The following is a 14,624-nucleotide window of genomic DNA, read 5'->3' on the forward strand; positions in this document are numbered from 1 at the left end:
TAGAATTTCTTGAGTGGGAGTCACCAATTCAATGCCGTTGTTTTTAATAGCCCCTGAAGCACCAAAATTGATTCATATATACCAAGTTCTACCTTTATCGGCTAATTTTATTGTACTTCAAAAAAAAAAAAAAAAAAGTTTTGGAAGACATAATCATTTCTACAAACTTAATACTTTCCAAAATTTGAGGGAAATCTTAAAAACAACAAAGGATTATTTCATTTGCAAAAGTCATTATTTTAATTGGTAGATTGGAATATATTCTGGATAGCAACTTTGGGGAAGTACAACTTGATCATTTCTACAAACTTAACACTTTCCAAAATTTGAAGACGAAATCAAGGAAATGATTACTTAGAGTAATCAAAGAAATTGGGACAATCAATTATATATTGAAATGGAATTCAAATTCAAATATACATTAAGTTAATTGATAGGAAATCCCAATATAAATTTGGGCTCCCTTGTAACATGTTATCAATTAAATTAAAATAAATAAATAAATAAATGTAACCCTTTGGCTTTTGACGTTGTGGACGTATGTCTTAGTGACCGAGTGAATCTGAATCTCTTCCGTTCTTCCTTTCTCATCTTCTCCCATGATATTTCAAATTTTGACATCTATCTCCTTTGGAAATTAAACACTTTAATAGACATAGCAAAGATAAATGCAAATAGTATTGCAAACCCGACAACGACAGTTGCAACCACTCCTAGGAAATCATGATGGAAACCGAAATAGTCTCTCACAAAATCTTCTACGCTTTCACCAGTATCAAGCATGTCTTTCTTATCTCCAAACTGTGATGCAACCAACCCATACAAGGTCCAGGCTAATGGACATGCCCAAGAGTACCATCTCCACCAAATAGGGATCCTCTATTGTTGACAAGGTAGGAAAATAAAAGAACAAGGAAAAAAGATTAGTAATATGTAATATCTGACATCTGTAAAGGAGAGAGGAGGAAAAAAAAAAAAAAAACAGGAATACAATTGAAATAAGGTGGAAAAACTTACAGGTCGTGGAACTATGAATCCAGAAAAGAGATTCCATATTGAATAAAATGCAGAGGCAATTATGGAAGAAATGTGGTGGTTTGGTGTCAAGGCGACAGTCATCATGCCATAGTAGGTGAAGTACAGCAGTGAGAAATACGCGAAGAATAGGTACCAGAAGAATTTAGCAGCAGTCCATTCAAATCCAATCAATACATATACAATAACACCATAGAACACAGTTTGTACAAAAACGTATGGGACTTCAATCAAAACCTGCAATCAAAGAGAAAATTTCATGATTAAACATAGGTAGGGTATGATGTTAAAAACACAGTTTTTAATATACAAATTTTTTGATCATATCAAAATGGTAGTGTTTCTTAACATATTTAACAGTACAATGGTTCTTACCTGTGCAAACGCATAGGGCAATGCTGAATACATCCCAGCTGCTCTTTCTCTATAGAAGACTGTTCGTTCGATAGCCACCACTGGTTGCACTGAATTAGAGTTTTTAACTCCAATAAAGAGAACAGCAGCATACATGGAACCCATTGCATTAAACAAATCTTGTTGCTTTGTCCTGTATTTATTAATGTCGAAAGTTAATACAAATTCTCAAGGAAAGTGGAGGAATTTGGTCAACTATATTGTTCTTTATTCCCCAGTTGCAACTTACGTTTTTGAGCCAAGGTTCCAGAACATTGTCCCGAACATCAGGGCTATGACAGTGGTGAAGATAAATCTTACAGCAGTGTATAGGGGGTTGCGCCAGTACGACCAATGTTGTTTCCATAAGCAAGCCATGAATTGGGTGAAATATGACTGAGAGTATTGTGTAGGGAAATAGAGTTCCTTCGATCCAGGAGTAGGGATGCTCAATTGTTCAATAAGTTCTTTGTTTCTCCTGAAATATATGCCATTCAGTTGTACAGGTTTTTTCAACCAAAAAAAAAAAAAAAAACCCAACATATTAAAAGATATTGTGGGTGGTTTTAATCTAAGTATAGGGACAAAGATTTGATCTCATAATTCAGTAACGTAGTATATAAATAGATCTACCTGTACAGCTTTGAATTTCTGTACACATTAGCAAAATCAATCACCAAAGTTGTTTCATGTGCTGATGAAGTAACTTCCAACATCCAAGTTGCTGGATTGTAACCATCTTTAATTTTACTTACTCCTTCTATTCCCTAAAAGATAAGAGAGGTACTTGTATCAGCAAATATTTAGAAAGATTAAGATCTAGAGTTAAAAGTTTGACTCTATATATTTCCTGACATTCGGTAACATCATACCTCAAAATACTGGATTAAATGGCAAGAATGGCGACCCAATGGCCCTACATATATCTCTTGTCCCCCATGCTTCAATAGGAATAGCTGCAATGTCATGTTAAACATGTCATTCTCATACACAGAAGAGAACATGAACAAAAGTTCCATACATTTTAATTTATTAGTATTTTTCACCTCATCAAAAGCTTCAAATATGTCAATGCTTGGCTGATGGATGGTGCACACAACTGTTCTTCCAGTGTCAACGGTGTTCCTCACAGTTCTCATAACTATGGCAGCAGCTCTAGCATCCAACCCTGAGGTTGGCTCGTCCATGAAAATTATGGAGGGGTTGGCAACTAACTCGACTGCAATTGTTAGCCTCTTACGTTGCTCAGTTGAGAGACCATTCACACCTGGCAACCCGACTAATGCTTGCCTCAATGGTTTCAGCTCCACAAGCTCCATAACTTCCTCAACAAACATCTGCAACCATTTTTCATTTTCAAAAAAACAGCATAACAAGCTGGTGAAATATTCTTTTTTTCTTTTTTTACAGACTGGTGAAATATTCAATCTGCTTGTATTTGACTAAAATTCTTTACCATTCAGAGATGCTTAACTGTAATAAAGCCTATAGTGTAATATAGGAATACAAAATCAACATTTACAACACTTTGCTTAGCTACCATGAAAAATTTTGTGAACCAAACAAAAATGTTGGTTCCTTACTAAATGCTATCATGGCTTTGATGACATCAATCATGCTTATAAGGTCTCTTGACTGGTCCATCTTAGCACACAAGGAAAGAGTTTTTTTTTTTTGGATAGCCAATTAACTGCACAAGGTAAGAATTACAAGCTTATAATATAAAAAATTTATTAGTCCAAGCATGAATTGAGGCCCCAAGCAAAACCTGAATCTAACTATTGCTCAACCAAATTTAATTTGACAACAAACTTTTCAAAAATGACTTGTAACATCTGTGAATTGCAATCAAACAAATACTTTCAAGTTTTGGACACCAACCTTCTTTTTTTGTGAATCGACATCAGGGGATAAACGAAGCCATGCTGAGTAGAGCAAGGACTCGTAGACAGTTACATGAGGAGAGTGAATGTCATTCTGCTCACAGTATCCAGAAACTCTAGCAAATGTTTCTTGCTGCTTTGGATACCCAGAAATCGTGATCTTCCCATCTATATATCCACCAGTTTTTCTACCTGCTAGTACATCCATCAAAGTTGTTTTACCAGCACCACTTACACCCATCAGTGCTGTGAGAACTCCTGGCCTGAATGCACCACTCACACCCTTCAAGAGCACCAATTTATCCTCGGTAACACCTTGATTCTTCATTTCCTGCACAATGATTTTAAATTAGAATGGCTTAAACAGGAAACTATATCATTTCCAAAATTTTATATTATATGTTACAAGTTACCTGTGGCATGTCAACAGAGTACTTTATTTCATCGAAGGTAATGGTATGTTGGTCAAATGGAAGAATCATTCCTCTATTCCTATTCTGATTGATCTCTACAGAAGCGTCTGTGCTAATAGATGAGAGGCTAGAGGTATTACTGCCCCTCTTAATTTCATATCCATTCTCTGTAGGTCAAAAAAAATCAGTTGGATTTAAGAGAAAATAAAAGATTAAAAAAAAATACAGGAACACACACACAAACAAGCATGCATTGTAAGAGATATATCACCTATGCTTGTTTTGTGACTTGAGTTGTTTTCTCTAGATCTGTAATCCTGTCCATTGCTTCCAGGTTCTTCTGATTTAACAGACTGTGGCTTTCCCAATGCTGCACAATAATTTAGACAACATTAGTACATAATCTCTCACATGTATGCCGTGAAGTTGAAAAGGTGGAAGCACTCACGATTGAGATATGTGAGAGCCAGAGTGAAGGCAGCATTGAAAAGCAATATAAATCCAATTAATGCCCCCACTCCTATCCAATACCAATATGCATGTGTAAAGAATCCGCGGGACTTCAAAACTTCAACTCCTAGTGGTTCCGTTGAGTTTGGGAGAACCTTTAGTAAAAAAACCGGTTCAAATGTCAAAAAATATTAAGAAACATTGTAAAAAAAGAAGAAGTTTGCAATGGCCAGTTTAAGAAATTACATGTCTCCAACTCTTCCCAAGAAACTCGTTAACTACAATAGCATTCTGTGCATACATCATTGGTGACATCCAGTAACCCCATATCCACCATTTCTTTATGTTCTCTGTGGGAGGACACAATCAAATAAGGAGTAATAGAAAGGATCTTGTCCAATTAAGAAAGAAAAGCCACTTATTAAATTATACCTCTTGATAGAACAAAGCCACCCAAAGCAAATAGCATGACCAATGCAAATGATCCAAATGAGTTCGCAAGAACCAGGTCCCCCCTACCAATTGCCCCAATAAAGCGAAATAATGCAGAAGCCATCTGGTTAAGAAGTAAAAGCAGAAGGTATTGCCTAAAAAACCTGCAATATGAACATGAGAAAATATATAATTTGAAATAGAAAAAAAAAAAAAAATTGAAAAATATCTTTGTAATTTGACAAAAATGTAGCCTGATTTCATTTATTTATTCTTTATCTTTTACCTTCCAGGACTTGGATCAAAGCCAATGACATAGTAAGTGATGAATACCCATACAGCGACTTCTAAAAATGTGATTGGAATCTTGATGATCCATGCAGGGAGAGAATATGCCCACGGAGGATAGAATAGGAGCTTCCTTTGCTTGAAGAAAACAGGAAGCTTTGCAACGGTCATGGACATCTCAGCAATACCATTAAACATGATGACAACAACACTATAGAACAAAATACCACTATAGATTCCTCCATCAGTCACTGAATTTCGGTGCATCTCAGTCCGTAGGAAAGTTGTCATAACAATCATTGCCATTATCGTAAGCTAAAAGTAGAAAACAAAAGAAAAGTTTATATTACTCATATTTGGGCATAATGAAATTTGATATAGAAAAGAAAGTTCTAAAAAATAATATAAAGCTCCGCTTACTTGAATGAACTTGAAGATGTAGACAAACGAATTCCTCTTCATGAGCAAGAATTCTCTTGACAAGCAAGCTTTCAGCAGCTCTGCCATTTTTACACCATACTTTCTCGTTGTCAAAGCAGCTGGATGGCTCTTAGCCTTGTCAAACTGAGTTGCAAGTTCATCTCCAAGTTTCCGTCCCACATGGAAAGATTGGAATGCCTCAGCAAATTCCTTAACTGTTACAAAATTGTAGGGCTCATCTTTCTGTGCCCAGTACTGCTCCTGGTCTTTCCTTGAAGTCACCTATAAATTGGTTATACATGAATCCAAATATGAGATTCTACTTGTAATGCTTATCTCTTTAGAAGATAATAATACTATTAGCATATAAGAGACAAAAAAAAAAAAAAAAAATCCTTTATTCAAACTCACTTCTTGCAGGAAGTCGGCCACCCCTTTCCTCTCAGGACATTTAAAGCCCATTGATTCAAAAAATTCAAGCACTTGTTCACGGGGACCCTGGTATGCAATCTGGCCATCAGAGATGAGAATAATGTCATCGAAAAGATTATAAGTCTCTGGTGCTGGTTGGAGGAGGGAGATGACAGCAGTTCCATTGAAAATGTGAACATATTGCTTGATTGAATTCACAATCTGAAAAGTTGTTGAGCTATCCAAACCAGTAGATATTTCATCCATGAATAACACTTTAGATGGTCCAACCAACATCTCACCTATAATTTAATTTTTAAATATTATTTATACAGTTGTAGAGAGAATATGATTCTGTATATATGAACTACAAATTTGACTTTACCAGTTGTAACTCGTTTCCTTTGCCCTCCAGATATTCCCCTTAACATTTGATTCCCAACTAAGGTATCTGCACAGACTTCCAATCCCAAAACCTGAAAACAATGTGGAAAATGAATAAAAGTGAACTATAATGATAATTTCTAAACAATTTCATAATCAATTCAACAATTGGCTGTTATTACCTTTATAATGTAATCTGTCACCACATTCACCTCCTGCCCTTCCGTTGCCAGTGCCTAGATTAGCAGAAACAAACAAATAGAATGACATATAATGACAATACATATTTTAAGGAAGCTGTGAAAACCAGGAAAGGAAAGAAAAGATTGGTTTTGCTTGATTTTAATTTGAACATAATTTTATCATATACTACAAATTTCCTCAGAAGGTAAAATTTGCAAGGGTACCCATCAAAGTAATTATCCATAAATCTAATTCTCATCAATCTCGAGAGGCACAAACCCTTCTCAAAATAAAATAAAAAATAAAATAAAATAAAATTTAGTGCTAGAACTTCCAAATGTTGTACAATTGACAAAAGATTTCTTCCTACCTTCATGTAGATGTCAACATCAGGATCAGGCTTAATATTTGCCTCTTTCTCTCTTCTTGCTAGCTCTGCTAGCATCTCTGTAGTGGAAAAATATAAAGGGAAGGGGAGTACGAAAAAAAAGTCAAGCTTAAATAATAAAAATCATTGGATTACTTCCTCAGAAGCACAATTAAGGAAATGTAAAAAGAAGAAAAAGGAACAAAATAATCCTTGAAATTAACTAACCATAACGCGATCCAACCCCTTGGCATCTTGCAGAGAAGGCCAAAGTTTCCCTTACAGTCATTTCTCCAATATGAAGGTCATGTTGACTGACATAAGCAGCAGTTCTTTGTGGAACAAACTCATGCATTTCGTGGCCATTATAAGTCACCTTCCCAGAAAACTGAACAAGCATTAGATGTACAGAAGAAATAGTAGAATATGCAGTGGAAAGAATTCAAAGTTGCCTAATACCTTTAGGTCGGGATCAAGCTCTCCAGCTAGAGCCAACAAGAGCGTGGTCTTTCCAGAACTTGGAGGACCCAAAAGTAATGTCATTCTATGTGAAACACAGAAACCATGTTAGAAATGGATAATAGAAGTTCTAACTGGAAAAGGAACATTAAAGAAAAAAATTATCAAACAATGAACTTCATTTTGATAATTGTAAAAAGGGATGGCTTCTCACCTGCTAGGCTTGATGACTCCACTAACATCTTGAAGGATAGACAAATGTTTCTTTCTACTTGGAAGAATATGGAGATAATTCAATAAACCCTTTAAAATCAAAAACAATAGGAGTCATATAAGAATGAATTTAAAAAGAAACGAAAAAAAAAAGGCATTAATATTTGTTGAATAATAACAAATGGTGTATTTATTTACGCGTAATTACCTCCATTATATTAACAGAGAAGTTCAAGAATGTTGGCAAAGCTCTGCTTCCAACATGTGCTTCTGCCTCAACATTCAAATGCTCAAAATGGACTTCAATTGTGGGAATAGTAATTCCAACTCTGAGAAATCCAAAAAAAAAAAAAATACCTATTACTGAAAATTCATATGAAACATACATCAAATCAAAATAAAAGGGAATTGGATAAACAGAATTAACACACCAAAAAAGAAGCTAAAATTAATATCAATTTTACTATAAAATACTTATAGACTAACATGGTAATGAATAATTTTCTTAATATCTTTTGTTTTGTACTTCAAATTTAAGACGGCAATTTATAAGAATTATATAGTAAAATTTATAATATCTTATAGTTACCTGTCCAAGCGGTCCTTGAGCTTATACAAGAACTTCTCATGATCCTCCTCGGGGACCTTCACCAACCTCTCAATCAAACTCCTCCTTTCTTTCAGTCCAAGATGATGTACATCGATTTCACTGGTCTCACCTTGCGGTGTAGTCAGTAAACCTTTCGTCAAACGGTTGTAAGTAGGAAGCTTCTGTAGAGCAGCCCATTTAAGAGTTTCTTCATCATCATCTTCTCGTGAAGATTTCGAGAAAATTTCCATGGTGGCGTCCCTCCAAATTGAGGAACTGCTTAGTCGAAAACTACTACCGGCTTTATAAATATCCCCACTCTCCATTGTTACAAAAGACCAGTGCCTTAACAACAGCTAAAACCCACCAAAACCCAGAACTGTTTTTTGGAATTTACGTGAAATAAGGCCAAGGTTTCAGGCTCTATGGATCAGAACCGGAAAAATATAGAAATGGTTTTGTTTTTTTTTTTGTTGAAATTTTATAGAAATGGGTTATGGTTTCTCTTTCTGAGTTGAAGTTGAACAACTTATTCCGTTTATACTCTGAAGCCAGTATGAGTTAAGGTTGGCTGCGTTGTGCGAGTATTTATAGTTTATAGAGTCGAAAAGGGTGGCTTTTGAGGCGTCAAACTTTAACGTCCATGTTCATGTTTTATTTATTTATTTATTTATTTATTATAATGGGTGTGGAAACTGATCGTTACTTTCTCGTACAACAAAGAAAACAAAATTCAGATTTGGTTCTGATTACATGGTCCTGCTATGGATCATCCAAAAACAAAAAAGAAATGTTTGACTTTACTTTGTTTTTTTTTTTTTAACATGCATGTTCCTTTTTATTATTAATTATTAATATAAGTACTTGTTTTATTGGTTGAGTGTAATTTTCAAAGTAATGGACCTCTTCTTTAAGTTTAAAATACTGTTTGCATTGCATACACGTGTCTTAAAAATATTATCTATTTGAACCCACCACAACACCAAGAAAAGGATTGGCCATAAACTAATTGCTTCAGTAATGGATTACGTCGGTAGGATCCCCCAACTGGTCATTAAGGTCCTTATGTCATTTTGTACTCACTTTTAATGCCTTGCCTTCACGTTTTCTATCACCAAATAAATAAATAAAAAGGGAAATAACAATAGAGAATGACCCCATTTAACAGTGAAGAAAACAAAAGGAACAATAAAAAAATTGTATATATATACTTATTCTTTTGTTTTTTTTTTTTTTGGGTTTATCCAGTGTCCATTAAAATGCGGAGGAAAACGTTTTTAAAATAAGTAACTGAAACTTTTCTCAAGTAGGCCTACATGTAAAAATATTATATAAAATTTATTAGGCGTTCTCAAAGCATATTGAGATGGTACTCTTTTATCTCAATGGTGCAAACCACAATGAATGAAGTACCACATGCTAATGATTGATTAATTACCTATCATATCATGGGATTTTAATTGATTGAAATATTACATTACACTACTTTTCTATGTTTTAAATTTAATTTTATTCTGGTCTTATTATAACTTTATATTGTAGATATATTTTTTTATTTGAAAATATTTTTAATTATAAATAGAAAATAGAAATTATTAGTTTGGATATGAAATTCTAGAGAGAGAGAGAGAGAGATTTATTGAATCTTGAATAGGATCCTTTAATAAATAATTTACTAATAAAAAAAATATTGCATAACATTTAGATGAAAATTTCATTGATGAATAAGAAATTTATTGAAAAGGGTTAGAAAATAATGAAATAATCTAGTAGAAAGATAATAATGGATATAAGCACAATGATGTTCAAGCATGAAATATAAAATTTTCATTATATAAAACTACTAAATTCGTTTTTAATGCATATATTGCTTACAAAATTTTAGTAATAATACTTGCTGATTGCTACAATTGCTCATGCAGAAATTTTTTTAAAATAAAATAAAATCTAAAAAACCCTTCTTAATATTGATTATAGTATTTTAATAGAAGTTAGGCGGATTATCACATTATCAAATATCATGTAAGCAAAATATAAATATTTTAAGTACACGAATTTATAATCTATAAAGTTAAAAAAAAAAATTCAATTGATATTTATGGTCTTTGGGATCTCAAACGGCAGATATCAAAGTATAAAACCAACATGGATAATATCATTTGTAAAATTACACCTTATATAAATTTACAAATTTTTTGAAAAAACAATAATACTTATCATAACACATAAACACGAAAATAGCATGTAAAATTTTTAAATAGGCTTATAATATATTACATAATCAGAGTATCATTACAAAATAAATGTTTATCACACATTGATTATATATGTTAGAGTTTTAATCCTATAAATTTACAAGTTAAAAAAAGTTGTATCATCTAAAAAATAACTAAGAATAAAAAAATAAATAATAATATATCATATTCCATATAATTTCTCAAATTTTTACACCCATCATCAATGATATCATGAATCGGTTATGCCATGCAGTGAACAGCCGTTTCTTACCATCTCTTCGATCCACACACAACGTCATGGCCGATATCAGCAAACATCGCAAGTGATAAACTTGCCTTCATTTAGGCGAAGGGGGAGGAATATATGAAATCATTGATGATATCACAAACCAAAGTTTATGCCACATCTCACTATAGGTTTGAGTTTGACTTCAACGTAGAATAGGAATATTAAATAATTTTCAATTTAGTCTAACTTGTTCAAGTGCTGTAGTATTATCCACAAAAGTTCCGTAATATCTTTGTCCTTTCCAAGCTTTTTGCAACGGGGAGACACAAGTCCAATGTTTTTTTAAAGTTTTGCTTTTACCAAGAAAGACGTGGCACCGAGATTGGAACTTTACTTATTTTCGCAAATAAAATAAAACAAAACGATCGAGCAAAGAAATTGGAAATTTACTTTTCTCCACGTGTTTTTTTTTTTTTTTTAAGGAAATTTTCTCCACGTGTTTAACATGCCCAAGAACATGGGAACTTTACCCACATAAAAATTTAGGACAAAACTTTTTACAATGGGACCTTAGCTTATTTTTTTTAGAGTATTGGAGTTATAAATTTAGAAATATAGTTTCACAAAAAACTACTTTATTTATCTTTCTTTCTCATTTTATAAAACACCCTACATCAGTAATTTTATTTTAACTTTCAACATAATAAAATAATATATTCACTACAATAAAATAATATATTCACTACAAAGCAATATAAATACATTAATAAAATAATCTATTTAATATAAAACAATGTGAACACACAATTTAATAATACTTTAATGTAGCCATAAATTTACATTTGGTAGTGCTAAAAATAACAATATAGCTTTTTAGCACTACCAATACTAGTACTCTATTTACGATTTAATCACGTGGCTAATTAATTTATTTTAGTATATTTATAATAGGGTGCAATCTATATTGAATTGATATTATGATTTTAGAAAAATTATTGAATACTCTGGAAGTACCAAAAATGCGTATTTTCCTCTCTCTCACATAACTATGGGTCCTACTAATTAAATTATTGTAGAACTTATAGTTATGTGAGAGGGGGAGCACGCATTTATGGTATTTGAGAATACCCAATAATTACCCATGATTTGATTTAATCACAACTTATCATTATAATATAATTTATAAATTAAATTTAAAAAACTAAATTAAAAAAATTACTCACATATAATAGTGTTATATATATATATATATATATTTTTAGTTATTCAATATATGTGTTTTATATATACATCTATTATCCCCCGCCCCCCCCCCCCCCCCCCCCCCCCCCGGGGCCCTTTTTTGCCAAGGAAAATTTGATGATTAAGGATGAAATCTCAACGTGATTAATAGCAAGAAACGGGGTTTACATGTTAAGAACCAAAATTTTCAATCCTCGATTTTGGTAAAAGAATTTTAAAAGTCAAGAAATGAATCATTAAATAAAATATCTCTGATACAAAGAGCAAGATCGTCTTTAATTATGTTATCAACAGTATAAATTACAATATTTATGTCAACTAGAAGATCCGGGCAGCGTGGGTCTCGTGCATTGAGGTCATTCGCCCGTGATCCTCCATTCTAGTGTGATAGTCATTCATCAAGACTCAGATTCTCCTAAAACCTCTTTTTTTTTAGATAAGATATTGTTAAAAGTATCTCCAACAGTCACGGTATCTCTATTTTTGGGGGAAAAAGTGCTACTGTTCATGCTCCAGCGGGTTCTCTATCAACCAAACTTTTCCAAATTTTTTTTACAATTGCTACAGTACCTCTCTTAATTTGGAGAATACTGTAGCACCTCTACTCCTTTATTTTATCTTAAAAAATTAAATAGTGCTATTAATTTACTATTTTTTCTCTCTCATCCAAACTTTTTTCCTTCTTTCTCTATTGTGCTCTTGGTTTCTCTTCAGAAAGCTCTCTCTCTTCAAGAACTTCTCTCTCACAAAACCAACCCTCGTCGCTGCTCTCTCTCACAAAAAACTCATACCGTGTCTTTCACAAAAGAATGCGCACCTTGTCTTTCAATCGAAGTTCGCTCAACCACTTGTGACGAAGAATGGAGTTCTGAAAACATTGGCTCAACCTTGAATATCGGTACCCAAAATTTTGATTTGATAGGGTTTTTGTCATGTTTGAACTTATTAGTTTGTCGTACGAGTTGATGATTTGGTGGTTTTGAATGATTTTCTATTGTTCTTCACCACTATCTGGGTTTAGGTTTTGGGTTTTTGGTTCTTTTCTCTCTGTATTGTCTTTCACTCTGTTCTTGATCTTTTCTCTATTTTTTCTATTTAATTAATCTTATTAGAGCAAATAATCTAATTTGATTCCCTTTTACACACCCAAACTAAAAAAAAAAAAAAAACCCAAACAAACAAAACAACAAAAAAGAAAATAGAATCGTTTTCCTCGTTTGATTCCCACCAATATTTTTTTTTTTTTGGTGTGGAAATATTGAGAATTTGAATTCTGGGTTTTTTTGTAGCTGAAATTGTGATGGGTTTTAAGCTCTAATAAAAATTTTTGATCTAGTGATCTTTTTTTCCTAATTGGGGTCAACCGTGCTGATTGTGGCTGTGTTGCTGCGTTGACTTTAAAGAATTCTTGGTAACGGCAATGATGTTTGATCGCTGAATTCATATTGGGTTTTGCATGTTTGTCATTTTTGCTTGGTGGGTTTTTGATATCTATGTGGTTGTAATGGTTTTGGAAAATGTTTTTTGGGAATTCTTGTTTTTGTTCTTTTTAAAGAGCATTGTCATAATTTTCTTATGATTCTAGGAATTTTTGTTTCTGAATGTGATTTTTATTGATAATGCGTGAATATGTGTGTTTCTATAGCTAAAAATTAAAAGATTTATTGACAAATGTATGAGTTCCTATTGCATTGAATTTTGTGGGCCATGAATTAAAAAGTAGTGAAAATCTTAGAGTTCTTGTTGCAATTGACTTGTATAGCTGTGTGTGTGTGTGTGTGTGTGTGTGTGTGTGTGTGTGTGTGTGTGTAAATAATTCTATGAATGAAAATGTAAGTGACTAATCTAAGAGTTCATGTTGCATTGAGGTGTGTAATTCTAGAATGTGGTAATTTTTGTTGCTTGGTTCCATGAGATTTTGTGAAAATTGTTTCTGAATGTACAATGTTAATTGTGAGATCTCTTGTGCTGTAAATATTTTGGGCTGAGATTGAAAAATTTATGGATAGCTTTGAGGTTGAGTTTTTTAGAATGTGGCGATAATTGTAGTTTTGTTCCTTATGGTTTCTTTGTAATTGAGATAAATTATTGTTAATTTCTTGAAACTATGATAGAACTGGGAGTTTGATGCTAATAAACTATGAACTAAATGAAAGGGATTCCTTACACATTATAGAATTATAAGTGGATTCCTTAATAATTATATATTTCTTGTTGTTCTTAATTATGATTGTCTTGTTGGTATGAAAATAAAAGGCAGGGGATGTGTCAATGTAGCTTGTTTAATGAATTATTTGATTGAAATGGTGATAATTTATTATTTATTTGAGGACTATGTTTTTTTTTTTTTTTTGTTTACTAGGAATGGATTCGAGTATTCCAAGAGACACATCTTTCACTAATCTTTTAGAAGATAGTTATGATGAATATATGTCAGGATCTTCACATATAAGTGGTGAAGATAGTGTTTAACAAGCTCAAGCATTTAGCCAAATGTCTCCACCCCAAGTTGAATCCACAACTAAGAAATTACAATGTGGCAGCAACTTCTCCAAACAAGAAGACGTGCTTCTTGTGTCTACATTTCTCAATGTCAACTAAGATGTAGTGCAAAGCACTAACCAAAAAAGCACAACATATTGGTCAAGAATTTGGGAGTATTACCACCAATGGAAGACCTTCCCTTTTGAGCATACGGTGAGTTCTCTATCGAACTGATGGTCAACGATTCAACTTTGTACCAATAAGTTTTGTGGGTGTTTGGCACAAATTGAATCAAAGAATGAAAGTGGTAAGACTAATGAAGACAAGGTACATCTTATAAAGATATTTTTGTTGATTTGCTAATTTGTTCCAACTGTTTCAAGACAGTAACTACAAACTATTTGTTAATTTTTCAGCTGAATTCTGCAAAAGAGCTCTATCAAGTATTGCAGCATACCAAATTTCAATTTGAACATTGCTGGAATTTGTTTAAGTACTCACCAAAATGGTTG

At 32.8% G+C, this 14,624-nt stretch overlaps 1 protein-coding gene across 2 annotated transcripts; it reads right to left on the reverse strand.

Annotated features, from left to right (window-relative positions):
- Window positions 1-234: 234 nt before the first annotated feature.
- LOC142636539 (pleiotropic drug resistance protein 1-like) lies at window positions 235-8,467 on the reverse strand. Of its 2 annotated transcripts, XM_075810794.1 has the most exons (24): window positions 7,921-8,467; window positions 7,540-7,660; window positions 7,333-7,421; window positions 7,119-7,203; window positions 6,888-7,047; window positions 6,663-6,739; window positions 6,292-6,345; window positions 6,111-6,201; window positions 5,726-6,027; window positions 5,315-5,596; window positions 4,893-5,209; window positions 4,607-4,770; window positions 4,421-4,524; window positions 4,173-4,329; window positions 3,996-4,094; window positions 3,725-3,891; window positions 3,310-3,642; window positions 2,475-2,765; window positions 2,301-2,384; window positions 2,062-2,195; window positions 1,679-1,906; window positions 1,411-1,582; window positions 1,018-1,272; window positions 235-879 (listed from the first exon to the last, which is right to left on the reverse strand). In XM_075810794.1, the coding sequence occupies exons 1-24, from the start codon at window positions 8,244-8,246 to the stop codon at window positions 622-624; spliced, it is 4,350 nt and encodes a 1,449-aa protein (XP_075666909.1). In that variant the 5' UTR covers window positions 8,247-8,467; the 3' UTR covers window positions 235-621. The 2 variants fall into 2 exon arrangements, with proteins under 2 accessions (XP_075666909.1, XP_075666908.1); XM_075810793.1 differs by having other exon boundaries at window positions 2,301-2,765.
- Window positions 8,468-14,624: the final 6,157 nt, after the last annotated feature.

Source organism: Castanea sativa, chromosome 5, assembly GCF_040712315.1.
Source record: "Castanea sativa cultivar Marrone di Chiusa Pesio chromosome 5, ASM4071231v1".
Lineage (NCBI taxonomy): Eukaryota > Viridiplantae > Streptophyta > Magnoliopsida > Fagales > Fagaceae > Castanea > Castanea sativa.